The sequence below is a fragment of the Notolepis coatsorum genome (assembly GCF_963971535.1).
Source record: "Notolepis coatsorum genome assembly, chromosome: 16".
In the NCBI taxonomy this organism is placed as follows: Eukaryota; Metazoa; Chordata; class Actinopteri; order Aulopiformes; family Paralepididae; genus Notolepis; species Notolepis coatsorum.
The window spans coordinates 15,724,414-15,739,726 of record NC_140180.1 but is presented as its reverse complement, the minus strand read 5'-3'; the positions used below and the strand labels follow the sequence as shown (position 1 = coordinate 15,739,726).

The window sequence follows — 15,313 nt, the reverse complement described above, 5'->3', positions numbered from 1 at the left end:
ATTGTAATAATCTTTCTTGGCCCATCTCATAATGAATACTAACTTATTCTTATACACTTTGTATTTAGTTTCAGCAGCCTTTTTTCTACATTTGATCAAATCTCTATAGTTTGTTTTTCTTTTTACATGCATTCTCTAACCACTTTGTTATCCATGGTTTTATATTGTCATTACTTTTTTGTTTATGTTGAACCATTGGGCAGTGCCTATCGTAAAGTGTCCGATAGATATTCAAAAAAGTATTGTAAGCAGCATTGACGTCTTCTACATAGACCCCCCTTGAAATGTATTAACGAAAATGTGTTATCTAATACTATACATTCACTAAATTGTTACTCCGTATAATAATTACAATTGGCTTCAATGGAATTAAACACGTCTTTCTGGGTCGATATCGCATTCAAAGTCTTGTATTTTATCGCCACATAAATATTCGTCTGTTGATTCTGTCATATTTCATGGAATATATATATATTCAACTGCTTTGCATTTCAAGTCACCGTCGACAAACACAGCTGCAGGTAGGATTGCATCCAGCTCACTCAATCAGAATGGAGTGATTGACAGTGTCGAAGGCCTTTTATAGGTCCAGCATGACCATGCCGCAGTATTTGCCTGCGTCCACCTCTTGTTTGATGTGGTCGTTCAAATAGAGCAGGTGAATTGATGATGAATGAATGAAAATGGGGGACCCTGATGTAAACAAGACGAAAGTCTTTCTCTGGTCTGCATCCCCTTAACAATTGTATGTATTGAGCTGTACTGTACCCATTCTGCAATCTGTTAATAAACTTTTCAATCAATCAATGTGTCAGTGGAGTGGGATGTTCTGAAGCCAGATTGGAATTCGTAGATTAGATTTTTTTCCGCTAGGTACTTTTCGACCTGTTCGTAGACTATTTTTTCCATGACTTTCGAGATGGAGATAAGAATAGAAACAGGGCGGTAGTTGCAATGCAACATGACCGAATGATTGATTGAAAACTGTATTAACATATTGCAGAATGGGTACAGTACAGTACAGCTCAATACACACAATTGTTAAGGGGATGCAGACCAGAGAAAGGCTTTCGTCTTGTTTACATCAGGGTCCCCCATTTTCAATTCATCAGGACATATATGACATACATGACACACAGATAGACAGTACTGCTACATCTATACATTTATGACATACCAGATTTACCAGATTTGCAAATACAGTACCGTTTGTGATACAAAAATAGTCCAGAAAAGAGAGTATATACATTTGACGTAGAAACTGTACATTGGAGGAGGTTGGGTAGGTGGGGTGGGGGGGGGGGACTGTACATTGGAGGTGGTTGGGGGGGGGGGGGGGGGTCACCCCTACATACGATAAAGACTTTTCCGGTCCTGTCTTTTTTGCTACAATGATGACAAAAGTGCTTGCTTTCAAAAATAATGTTTATTTAAGAAACCGGGAAACACATTTGTGTGTATATGCAGGCTATATAATGCATTATTAACAGGTGTTTCAGGTCTAAATGGCTTAGTACTGTTGACATTACACTGCTTGTAGTTATTAGTAAATCAAATAGCATTAATAATTACAGAAAATTATCACTAAAGTGCTATCTGTTGCAGCTGCACATGCAGCTGCACACTTTTCCATAAAAATTGCATATTTGTATAAGTGTGACCATTTCTCAAAAACAGAAAATCATGTATTTTTTTTAAATACAGAAAAGGATCACTAAAGTGCTATCTGTTGCAGCTGCACTGCACTGTTCTCCATAAAAATAGCATATTTGGATAAGTTTGACCATTTCTCAAAAACAGAAAATCATGTATTCTTTTTAAATACAGAAAAGGATCACCAAGTTACCATTTCTCAAAAAATATAAATAAATACAGAAAATAAGCACTAGTTCACTCAGTGGAAATTTCTAGCTCAATGCGAGGTCTGCTGCTGCCGGCTAATAATACGGTCAATACGTGGGGAGATCTTTGACAAGGCAACACGCATGTCATCCTCAAGGCTCAACTTGGCCCTATATTTTGTTTTCAGAGCCGTCATGGATGAAAAGCCAGCTTCACACAGATATGTGGTGCTGAATGGTATCAACACCTTAACTGCTGCATCATGAGATACCCGACTTTCCAGTTGGTGTAGTCCACGACGCTGTTGTCGATCCAGTGCCACTCACCTGAAATAAGGAGAATCGGGATGAGATAATACTAATGCATGAAAAAACAGGTTTCAAGAGACTAAATTAAGTTTCGCATAGCGAAAGCTGGTAAGTAGCCACACACTATACCGAGCGACTGAACACTCGTTTCTCAAAGCCTTCCGTCACTTCTAGAATGGACTACAAGTAGGGCTGGGCGATATGACGATATTATATAAATATCGGGTACAGTTCATTAACTATACACTTTTTCAACGTATCGTGGATATCGTGATGTTTTGCCCAAGAGGATTGTGTCGCGTCAATCTGTCCACACGTTACTCGTTCATATCTCAGCCTGTGCTGAGATATGCCCATTCCGCGGTCTGTTAATAAAGTTTTCAATCAGACAGATGTATGGAAAGGCTTTTATTATAACATTCGTTGTAGTAAAATCATTATGCCTCATTTAGTCAAGCACTGGTCTCCTACTCGACGGCCGCGGGGAGCTAACGTTAGTAGCTTTGTTGATGTTTAGCACACGGGACATTCAGGAAGTCAAACGCTTGCCGATTGGTGCTAAGAACAGCAGGGCGGGTGCAAGCGGTGTGACGTCATTGGCAGACTCGACTGTCAATCAAAATGATTATGTTTCCGTCAGAATGAATGAATGAAAACTGTATTAAAAGGTTGCAGAATGGGTACAATACAGTACAGGAGGATGAAGACCAGAAAAAGACTTTCGGCTTTTTTACATAAGGGTCCTCCATTTTCAATTCATCAAAACATTTAGAGACATACATATATACAGTAGTTTCATAAAAATGCTAAAATGCTATTTATTGATTGATTGATTTAAAACTTTAACATATTGCAGAATGGGTACAGTACAGCTCAATACATACAATTGTTAAGGGGATGCAGACCAGAGAAAGACTTTAGTCTTGTTTACATCAGGGTCCCCCATTTTCAATTCATCATATTTCATATCTAAATCATATAATATCTCATATGCAATATATAATCTAATAATCTAAATCTAATATAAAAATGCTAAATGCATGGGTATTTTATTTTGTCTTTAATGTTAGCTTGCAAACTCAAATACTGTCTTGGTAAGCCTCATAATGAATTGTTTGGGGTAAAAAAGAAAAACATCGTGATGTGTATCGTGTATCGCCGAAAGGTCAGAAAATATCGTGATATCATATTTAGGCCATATCGCCCAGCCCTAACTACAAGTGTTTTGTTGATTTACATCCACATCACTATTCATTCATCCTTATGCTGTTACTGCCGTCGGATTAGACTTTATTTGATTGGAAGAAGATCCCTCTGGAAAGAGTCGGGATTTGATGCAGGATATCGGCGGTATTATGCTAATTATATTTGTATTTTAACTAACCAGGTCGCAAATTAACCGCAAACAATAAAAATATTTTAGTTTGATCGCCACCGCGGTTGACCGCAGGCACTCGCCCACTATGGATCAGCCCACGCAAAATTTGTGTGTGTGTGTGAGAGAGACAGAATGAGGGGGAGAGAGAGGGGGAAGAGAGAGAGGGAGAGAGAAAGGGAAGGAGAGAGAGGGAGAGAGAAGGAGAGAGAAAGGGAAGGAGATAGAGGGAGAGAGAAAGAGGAGAGAGAGGGGGGAGAGAGATGGAGAGGGAGAGACACAGTGGGGGAGAGATAGAATCTGACAAGACAGAGAAATACACTTATTTGTTTGAACTGTATTATCCCTCGCCTGTTACACTTTGTGCATGTGTGAGAGAGAGAGAGAGAGAGAGTGTGTGAGATGGAGAGAGTGTGAGAGAGATATGGAGAGTGTTCATTCAGAGAGTGTTTGAATGAAGTACATTTGCTGAAATACAGTTGTTCTTAATTTTCACAGTTGTTCTTCATTTTCTCACTTGCTATGTGAGAATGTTAGTTATTATGTTCTCAATTCCCCTTGCATTGTTTGAGAATTGTGTGGAAGAGTTTGCTAGTTCTAGTACCCCTTTCGTACAAGTTAACAATAAATAATGGTATTAGGAATAACCACTGGGTTAGTATATTAGGACAAGTGCATGACAGTAAGGTTAGTTAGGGTTAGATATATTTATTAATTGTATTTCAGATATTGGTTGAAGAAGTGTGTCTTTAGTCGACAGCAAAAGATTGGATGAGTTTCGGCTGTCCTAACTGTGGTGGGAAGTTCGTTCTACCATTATGGGGCAAGGACTGAGAATAGGCGGCTTCTCTTTGATGACCCTCCCGGAGCTTGGATAGGAGTAGGTCTGAGGCGGCCAGAAGATGCAGAGCGTATAGGGGTCTTGAGGGTGTGTAGTTAGAGACCATTGACCGGAGGTAGGCGGGAGCCGTTCCCTTTGCCACACGGTATGCTAGGTCGAGGGCCTTGAAGCGGATTCGTGCGGCAATGGGGAGCCAGTGCAGGTCCCTAAGAAGTGGGGTGACATGGGCCGACTTCGGTAGGTTTGAGATCAGGCGGGAAACTGCGTACTGAATGAGCATGTAACCAACAAGCATCTGTACGGGGGACTACCAAGGCTGAGCGACAAGGTGGCATCCAGGAGGATGAAACTTGCAGGTCACTGCCACCGACACCAGGTACTTCCGACTAGCAAGCTAGTGCTCTGGGAGCCGACCCACGGGCGCTGACCAAGAGGATGTCCCACGCCAAGCTGGTGCTCTGGGAGCCGACACACGGGCGACGACCAAGAGGACGTCCCACACCAAGCTAGTGCTCTGGGAGCCGACACACGGGCGACGACCAAGAGGACGTCCCACACCAAGCTAGTGCTCTGGGAGCCGACACACGGGCCCCGACCAAGAGGACGTCCCACACCAAGCTGGTGCTCTGGGAGCCAACACACGGGCCCCGACCAAGAGGACGTCCCACACCAAGCTGGTGCTCTGGGAGACAACACACGGGACCAAGAGGACGTCCCACACCAAGCTGGTGCTCTGGGAGCCGACACACGGGCCCCGACCAAGAGGACGTCCCACACCAAGCTAGTGCTCTGGGAGGCAACACACGGGCCCCGACCAAGAGGACGTCCCACACCAAGCTAGTGCTCTGGGAGCCGACACACGGGCCCCGACCAAGAGGACGTCCCACACCAAGCTAGTGCTCTGGGAGGCAACACACGGGCCCCGACCAAGAGGACGTCCCACACCAAGCTGGTGCTCTGGGAGCCGACACACGGGCCCCGACCAAGAGGACGTCCCACACCAAGCTGGTGCTCTGGGAGCCGACACACGGGCCCCGACCAAGAGGACGTCCCACACCAAGCTGGTGCTCTGGGAGCCAACACACGGGCCCCGACCAAGAGGACGTCCCACACCAAGCTAGTGCTCTGGGAGCCAACACACGGGCCCCGACCAAGAGGACGTCCCACACCAAGCTGGTGCTCTGGGAGGCAACACACGGGCCCCGACCAAGAGGACGTCCCACACCAAGCTGGTGCTCTGGGAGCCGACACACGGGGACCAAGAGGACGTCCCACACCAAGCTGGTGCTCTGGGAGCCGACACACGGGCCCCGACCAAGAGGACGTCCCACGCCAACATATGTAGACATACTGAGGAAGGACGCAGGTGTGGAGAGCCCTACGCAACTGGTCGGATGTATGGAGGATCGGGATGATTGGAATCTCCACTGGCGAACCCGTCTGAGGACGGCCAAATTAATGAATGACTACTGGTTTATTGAAGGTTCCCAACCACAGCCAAAAGAAAATCAAGGAGGCAGCCTTTGCGAATGATGCACCAAAGCCATGGAACACCCTATGGACATTAGGCTAGATCACAAAATATTTTCAAAAGTAAGCTAAATACGTACCTCGTTCACCTTAGCCTTTTAATACACTCTGCTACTTATACTCATTACATGCACAGTGATTATTGTACTGTAAATTAGAGCGATTTTATTGCACTGCACTATTGCACTATTTTATGCTAATTGCATGCTAATATTATGCCTATGTCTATTTTATGTCCATTATGTCTACATTACTGCTGTGAAGGTGCTATGCAAATTAAGTTATTATTACCATTATTATTATTATTATTATTATTATTATTATTATTATTATTATTATTATTATTATTATTATTATTATTATTATTATTATTATTATCATATAGAGATATTCAGACCTGCTGACCTCTTGCAGAGAGAGTAGTGGCTGTTGCTGCATGCTGCCGTCTTCCACGTTCGGTCCACGTCCATGTAGACAGGGCTCTACGCTAACCTTTTTCATTAGGGGCACAGGTGCTCCTAAATGAAAAAATTTAGGAGCACACAAAGAAATTTAGGAGCACAGTGAATTTTTTTCTAGTAACTGAGTTTATTAACAAACTCACATTTTTTAAACAAAAATAAATGTACATGTATAGTAGTACTCTGTATGTGCATGTTCAAATGGGAACGGAACTGTGCAATAGCACCAAAGTCACTGGCCCACACTGTGTGTGTGTGCTAAACAAACTCACAAGGATGGTCTCTCCTTTCTCAATATGTACAAATCTCTACACTGGATGTGCCGCCGCGAGACGTTGCGTTTTACTACCGAATCTCTTCAGGTGCGGGTTTCCCGACACAAAGGGCGTATTGCCTGCCTGTTTCTGCCCTCTGCAATATTTACAAAACATGACATTGTTTTCCAACTCTAGCCATGGGAAAATGTTTAGCCAATTCACGTTAAATTTGTATGTCTTCCCTCCGGCTCCAGTGGGTGTAGCATCGTTAGCTACAGTGGGTACATTGGGTGTAGCTTCGTTAGCTACAGTGGGTACATTGGGTGTAGCTTCGTTAGCTAGTTAGCTACAGTGGGTACATTGGGTGCTACAGTGGGGGTAGTAGTGGGTGTAGCCTCGCTAGCATGCTGGCTAGCGTCAGTATCTTGGTTAACTATCACCTCTGTAACATGAGCTGCCTCGCCTGACTTCTCATTCTCCGGTATCTTTCGCGCAAAATAAAAATGAATGGGCTTCGACATGGCTGTATTGTCTGACTCAGACACTGACGCTCATAGATATATCTATGCTGACGCTAAACATTACTTTCAGTTTCCAGTCGCGTGACCACAGGAAACTCTACTGTGATTGGAACGTTTATGCGGCTGTGAACTGTGGGACTTGTAGTTTTTTAACGATTCTCGCAGCGGAGAAAAAAAAGGACGAATGAGGCTGTACTCTGCACTCGCCGGCCCCACTCGCACGCCGTGCGAGTACTTGATTTTGCAGGTTCGCACACACATATTTTTAGGGGCATATGCGAGCAATTTGCTCGCACTGTAGAGCCCTGACACAGGCGTCGTTCATTGTAGGCTCGTTTCTCCCCCATTTGGTGTAGCATGTCCTTCATGCTCTGTAAATAACTATGTACAGATACCGAGATGTCACACCATGTTACCTGTACCTGTTTATTGCACTATGTTTTTTTTTTTATTGGATTCTATTATATGTTGTACCACTGTATTGCATATCGTTGCGGGCAAGACCACCCGCATTTCATTGTATACCTGTATGCCGTGACAATTAAAACTCTTGACTTGACTTGACTAGGAAAGAGGCCAGTTGTCCACCCACTTGAACCGGCCGCCAGTCTGAGAAAAGAGAAGTCACAAGAGAGAACAAGATCCTCTGTGAACAAACAACTGTCTGACCCAGTGTCCTTGACCCTTTCACTGTGACAATACAGAAGGTTAGCCCTTTACTATCACACAACCGACGGCGATGCTCCATCATTAGCTCCACGGATGCAGAGCTAATGATGCTAATGATGAAGCATCGCCGTCGGTTGCGTGATAGTAAAGGGTTAACCTTCTGTTGTGTGGCAGTGAAAGGGTTAACACATTGGTTGCCAGCCGGATATGACAATTTATCGCTTGGATGCCACCACGTTAATCAATGGGAGGACGAGCACATTTGCGAATGCATAAACTATATCTTAAATTATGGCTATGTGTCTAATACACCCGTCGCTTATCAATGACTTGCTTGCAGTCAAAGATGTACAAAACGGATTGTTTTTTCATCAGTACATTTCCGTTTTATACCGTTTTGAATACGAGTATAGTTTCGGAGAGTTCTAGTAATTTCAGAGAAATTCCACGAAAATAGCCATTTACTGGAATACACAAAACACATTGTCATTTTCCGGCTGATTTATGAATAGTTTTCAAATAAACTATAGATTATCGAGAGTATTTGTGTTCTTATGCACGATACAAAAGCGGGCTGAAAAATAATTTATTCGTGCCACGCTCAGCGCCTAACGCCACACACAGAGATAATAATAATAATTTATGGATAATAACTTATGGATCTGCAGGGTAATGAAGGCTTGTATTATCGGGTTCAGGATATTGGCCAGATATGCGTTGTCTGCTTGGCACTGCCTCCTGGCCTCGTCCCACTTCATCTTCTGGGCCACCAGTTTGAAGGAGTCATTGCCCAGCTTGTAGAAAGTACTAGGTGACACGGTTGTGGCGGGGACCACTATCTGAGAATCTGACACAATATGAAACAGTAGTTGTCTTTCAGAAACAAAAGTATGACAGTGTGTGAATGTACCTTGAAATGGATTTAAAAAGCTAGATACATACACCCTTTCACTACCACACTACCAACGGGTTAACCCTTTCACTGCGACAATACAGAAAAATATCACAACTTCATTGTACATGAGAATAATATAGTCCCCTTCGGATGTATATATCTTTTATTATCTCGTTTTCTTACAAAGTACTGTATATCTTTATGTCATAAACTGCATCCTTAGTACTTGTGTGAATTTAGCCGTACTGTATTGTACCCATTCTGCAATCTGTTAATAACGTTTTCAATCAATCACATCATGGGGGGAAATTAGCTAAGGTTTGATTTGTTTATTTAAGATTGCAGAATAAATACAGTAAAAACAACTGCTAATTGGGGTTGCATAACAGAGAGATAGAAAGTCTTGTTTACATCAGGTCCCCATTTTCAATTCATCATGACATACACGACATACAGATATACAGTACTGTTACATCCAGACATTTACTGTAGTTAGAGTATGGATAAATAGCTAACGTTAAATTAGGCTATCGATATACTAACGTTAGGTAACGTTAGCTAGCTAACAAGCTATGAACAACCAGTACAGCTAACATGAACGTGTTTACCTACTCTACTTTCGTTAACGTTAGCTGACGTTATGAAAGCTATGATCTGTAATGTCAACTGGATAACGTTAGCTATTTATTCATCTATGCTAATATTGTCAGCTTATTTACTCACCCATTTTGATGTGTGTTTCTCCCGATCATTCAATACTCTATTGACGGTAGAACAATGTAGTTTGAGAAGCCGTGAGTCCGTGACCACTTCCGGTAAAACGATAGCAATTTATCCGGCAACTTATCTAATTTAACAGAAAATTAAAACATCTTTTCAAAATCTTTCTTCACATCTAGATTTGTAAATTCCACATAACCTTAGATGTTGTTCTTCAATGTGTCACAGCAGCACAAACATTCCCCACATTTAATATTCACAAACACTAAAACTACGATACCCAGAGCTCATCGCGCAAACCCGAAGCGAACACACGTCATCTCTCCTCGCCACGTCCTTTTACGATTCCTCATCGGCAACTTATCTAATTTAAAAGAAAATTAAAACATCTTTTCAAAATCTTTCTTCACATCTAGATTTGCAAATTCCACATAACCTTAGATGTTGTTCTTTAATGTGTCACAGCAGCACAAACATTCCCCACATTTAACATTCACAAACACTAAAACTACGATACCCAGAGCTCATCGCGCAAACCCGAAGCGAACACACGTCATCTCTCCTCGCCACGTCCTTTTACGATTCCTCATCGGCAACTTATCTAATTTAAAAGAAAATTAAAACATCTTTTCAAAATCTTTCTTCACATCTAGATTTGTAAATTCCACATAACCTTAGATGTTGTTCTTTAATGTGTCACAGCAGCACAAACATTCCCCACATTTAACATTCACAAACACTAAAACTACGATACCCAGAGCTCATCGCGCAAACCCGAAGCGAACACACGTCATCTCTCCTCGCCACGTCCTTTTACGATTCCTCATCGGCAACTTATCTAATTTAAAAGAAAATTAAAACATCTTTTCAAAATCTTTCTTCACATCTAGATTTGTAAATTCCATATAACCTTAGATGTTGTTCTTTAAACATTACGTAGGCCCCTTACCCGCTCGCGAATTGAACACCACCCCATACGTTAGGCTAAAACCAAAGATTTTCGTCCATCAGCCCGTTTTAAACAGCGTAAATACGACATTTCTCTCCGTTTTAAAGCAATCAACTTATATACGCCAACTCCCGCACACCTTAGCTAGTATCCCTCCGTTTTGAACAACAATCCGACGGTTGCAACATATTTTAAAACACATAATTTGTTGAGCTGGGGACTATAAACAGAACCGTGCACGGAAAGGGCTGTAGCGTATTTCTGTATGCCTAGCCCTGCCCCCCAGACTTCAGAATGACCCAATCAAATGTGCCCTATCATTGAAATGCAAATACCAGCAGCTACGTCATGTACCACGCCCCTAGACGTCCGCCCCCAGACGTTGCTACTCATCCCAGCTAGTTCATTCGCAGGTTGCAAATGAACTAGCTGGGTACCCAACTAGTTCATTCGCAGGTTGCGAATGAACTAGCTGGGTACCCAACTAGCTCATTCGCAAAATGATCCTTGCGAATGAACTAGCTGGGTACCCAGCTAGCTAGGTCATCTTTGCGAATGAACTAGTTGGGTACCCAGCTAGCTAGGTCATCTTTGCGAATGAACTAGTTGGGTACCCAGCTAGTTCATTCGCAAAATGGTCCTTGCGAATGAACTAGCTGGGTACCCAGCTAGCTAGGTCATCTTTGCGAATGAACTAGTTGGGTACCCAGCTAGCTAGGTCATCTTTGCGAATGAACTAGTTGGGTACCCAGCTAGTTCATTCGCAAAATGGTCCTTGCGAATGAACTAGCTGGGTACCCAGCTAGCTAGGTCATCTTTGCGAATGAACTAGTTGGGTACCCAGCTAGTTCATTCGCAAAATGGTCCTTGCGAATGAGCTAGCTGGGTACCCAGCTAGCTAATGTGTCAGCTAGCTGGGTACCCAGCTAGCTCATTCGCAAGTACCATTTTGCGAATGAGCTAGCTACTAGCTGAGGCAAAATTTGGTGTAAAGCCTATGGGACAAAGCCGGCTAGTTAACTAGCTAAGACACGTGCTACCTAGCTAGCTGGGTACCCAGCTAGCTGACACATTTGCAACCTAGGTAGTGAGCTAGCTCATTCGCAAATGTGTCTTTGCGAATGAACTAGCTGGGTACCCAGCTAGCTAGGTCATCTTTGCGAATGAGCTAGTTGGGTACCTAGCTAGTTCATTCGCAAAATTGTTCCTGTGAATGAGCTAGCTAGGTACCCAGCTAGTTCATTCGCAAAGACACATTAGCTAGCTGGGTACCCAGCTAGCTAGGTCATCTTTGCGAATGAGCTAGTTGGGTACCTAGCTAGTTCATTCGCAAAATTGTTCCTGTGAATGAGCTAGCTAGGTACCCAGCTAGTTCATTCGCAAAGACACATTAGCTAGCTGGGTACCCAGCTAGCTAGGTCATCTTTGCGAATGAGCTAGTTGGGTACCCAGCTAGCTCATTCACAAAATGGTCTTTGCGAATGAGCTAGCTGGTTAACGAACTAGCTCATTCACAAATGTGTCCTTGCGAATGAGCTAGCTCGTTAACGAACTAGCTCATTCACACTCTGTTATGCCTGCCCAGCTATACTAGTATGGAGGTGAGGCCTTGCTGGCCTGGTCCTCGCCCCCAAACACCAACACCCCCCGCCCCCAAACACTCATGAATCAGCTAGCTGGTTAACCAACTAGCTCATTCACAAATGTGTCCTTGCAAATGAGCTAGCTAGCTACCCAGCTAGCTGATTCGCAAAGACAAGCTAGCTAGTTGGGTACCCAGCTAGCTAATGTGTCTTTGCGAATTAACTAGCTGGGTACCTAGCTAGCTCATTCACAAGGAGTATTTTGGGAATGAGCTAGCTAGGTACCCAGCTAGCTAATGTGTCTTTGCGAATGAACTAGCTGGGTACCTAGCTAGCTCATTCACAAGGACTATTTTGTGAATGAGCTAGCTGGGTACCCAGCTAGTTCATTTGCAAAAACACATTAGCTAGCTGGGTACCCAACTAGCTCATTCGCAAAATGGTCCTTGCGAATGAGCTAGCTAGGTACCCAGCTAGTTCATTTGCAAAAACACATTAGCTAGCTGGGTACCCAACTAGCTCATTCGCAAAATGGTCCTTGCGAATGAGCTAGCTGGGTACCCAGCTAGCTGACACATTAGCTAGCTGGGTACCCAGCTAGCTCATTCGCAAGTACCATTTTGCGAATGAGCTAGCTACTAGCTGAGGCAAAATTTGGTGTAAAGCCTATGGGACAAAGCCAGCTAGTTAACTAGCTAAGACACGTGCTACCTAGCTAGCTGGGTACCCAGCTAGCTGACACATTTGCAGCCTAGGTAGTGAGCTAGCTCATTCGCGAATGTGTCTTTGTGATTGAACTAGCTGGGTACCCAGCTAGCTAGGTCATCTTTGCGAATGAGCTAGTTGGGTACCCAGCTAGTTCATTCGCAAAATTGTCCTTGTGAATGAGCTAGCTAGGTACCCAGCTAGCTAGAAAATGGGAATAAATGTTAAAACGGCTTGCCATACTACTACTACTACTACTACTACTACTACTACTATTACTACTACTATACTACTACTACTATACTACTACTACTACTACTACTACTACTACTACTACTACTACTACTACTACTACTACTACTACTACTACTACTATACTACTACTACTACTACTACTACTACTACTACTACTACTACTACTACTACTACTACTACTACTACTACTACTACTACTACTGTTATACCATACTACTACTACTACTACTACTACTACTACTATACTACTACTACTACTACTATACTACTACTACTACTACTACTACTACTACTACTACTACTACTACTACTACTATACTACTACTACTACTACTACTACTACTACTACTACTACTACTACTACTACTACTACTACTGTTATACCATACTACTACTACTAGTACTACTACTACTACTACTACTACTACTACTACTACTACTACTACTACTACTACTACTACTACTACTACTACTACTACTACTACTACTACTACTACTAATGTCTACTTCCAGTAGAAAAGAGATGGTTCACACTCCAAAATACATAGACTTTCCAAACCCTTTGTGTTGTCATTGTGGTGTTTCCCCGGCCCCTCCCTTGAAGGACTCTATCACAGAGTTGTTTACACACACCTGCTTACCTCTGTGATGTCTGTATCGTCTGTGTCCAATAGTCTTATAGTTTATTTATTTATATATTTTCTATTCTATTTTATTACATGTATTTTGTCCCCTTTCCCTTCTGTCCCCTCGCCAGGCCGCCCATGGTAAATAAGAATGTATAAATAAGACGTCTGGGCGTCTACGTGTGTCTTCTCCGCTGTGTGCAGGCATCGATACTTGTTCCTCCAGCCATTCCAATGGGGCTGTAAGGTGGGCCTCGTTGGTTGTTAACTTTACGACGGTAAATAAATATTCCCCCATATGTGACAGCAGCTGGTCCTACCTTGAATCCAGGAAGCCCGTCCATGCCGCTCTCTCCTCTCTCTCCGAGGCCCGGCTCGCCCTAAAGCACGCAGGTGGGAACAGGAGCGGCGCGTCAGGAGACAGACAGACAGAAGGATTTACACCGGCTGCCTGCTACTATACTGGCCGCTTGGAACATCCATGTTGGAAGAGACTTGCAACGGTTGCTATTAGTGGTGGGGGAAAATATCGATACGTAGTAGTATCGCGATACTTTGCGCGGCGATACTGTATCGATACAGGGACGCCAAGTATCGATATTTAATTATTTATATATTTATTAAAAAAAAAAATCTTTGTTTGTGTTTGTTTTTTTTGTATAAGGAATTTGCATTGTTCATTTCAATACCTGTAATAGTACAGTAGTCCACACACACACGCATTCAGTTAAGTTGGAATATGACTGTAATACAAACAGTTCAGTTTGTCAGGTACATGCAACACAGATGACAGTGTTTACATCTTTATTTCATTAGATAAAACATGTTGACAAAGTTTTACTTTGCAGTTGAAAAAAGGTAATACATCGCAATATATCGCAATATTAATATCGCAATACTCAGCGTATCGCAATATATTTAGTATCGCAATACTATCGTATCGTGACTCAAGTATCGTGATAGTATCGTAGCGTGAGGCCTCTGGTGAATCCCACGTTGATATATATATATTTTTTTTTATCCACTTTTTCTCCCATTTTCTATATTTTCTCCCATCCCAATTTCGTATCATCCAATCCACGTTGATATATATAAAAATAAATGCACCCTATAAACTGGCCCTTTATCGCTGGATCTTGTGAACGAGTTGCAGCAGAACATCTCAGATGTTTTACCGGCTGCATGATAAGGTTCCATCCAACGTAAACTCACTTAGCGGGAGGATAATTGTTAGTGCGTTGCGGACAGGTAGAGTTTATAGGTGTAGGACTAGGCGTATGGATCCAATAAGCCCTGATTAACCCTTTCACTACCACACTACAGAAGGTTAACCCTTTCACTACCACACTATATAGAAGGTTAACCCTTTCACTACCACCACACTATAGAAGGTTAACGCTTTCACGACCACACTACAGAAGGTTAACCCTTTCACTACCACACTACAGGAGGTTAACCCTTTCACTACCACACTACAGAATGTTAACCCTTGCACTACCACACTACAGAAGGTTAACCCTTTCACTACCACACTACAGGAGGTTAACCCTTTCACTACCACACTATAGAATGTTAACCCTTTCACTACCATACTATATAATGTTAACCCTTTCACTACCACACTACATAAGGTTAACCCTTTCACTACCACACTACAGCAGGTTAACCCTTTCACTACCACACTATAGAAGGTTAACCCTTTCACTACCACACTATAGAAGGTTAACCCTTTCAATACCACACTACAGAAGGTTAACCCTTTCACTACCACGATAT

At 42.8% G+C, this 15,313-nt stretch overlaps 2 protein-coding genes across 3 annotated transcripts in view; both read right to left on the bottom strand.

The window, feature by feature from the left end:
• The window catches only part of LOC311242899 (uncharacterized protein), a gene marked incomplete at its 3' end in the record, with an annotated part of 128,447 nt that overhangs the window by 52,580 nt on the left and 60,554 nt on the right, over nucleotides 1–15,313 (bottom strand). Inside the window, exon 6 of the mRNA XM_084331962.1 lies at nucleotides 13,858–13,917. Within this exon, the coding sequence (XP_084188088.1) occupies nucleotides 13,858–13,917 (60 nt within the window). The remainder of the gene's footprint in view (nucleotides 1–13,857; nucleotides 13,918–15,313) is intronic.
• On the bottom strand, nucleotides 1,445–9,496 carry LOC311243277 (macrophage mannose receptor 1-like). Of its 2 annotated transcripts, XR_014620651.1 has the most exons (5): nucleotides 9,423–9,496; nucleotides 8,459–8,651; nucleotides 7,661–7,744; nucleotides 6,302–6,414; nucleotides 1,445–2,168 (listed from the first exon to the last, which is right to left on the bottom strand). XR_014620651.1 is itself a non-coding variant. In XM_084332440.1 (4 exons), exons 1-4 carry the CDS (start codon nucleotides 9,424–9,426, stop codon nucleotides 2,165–2,167), a joined length of 285 nt encoding a protein of 94 aa, XP_084188566.1. In that variant the 5' UTR covers nucleotides 9,427–9,496; the 3' UTR covers nucleotides 1,445–2,164. The 2 variants fall into 2 exon arrangements, 1 of the variants encoding a protein (XP_084188566.1); XM_084332440.1 differs by lacking the exon at nucleotides 6,302–6,414.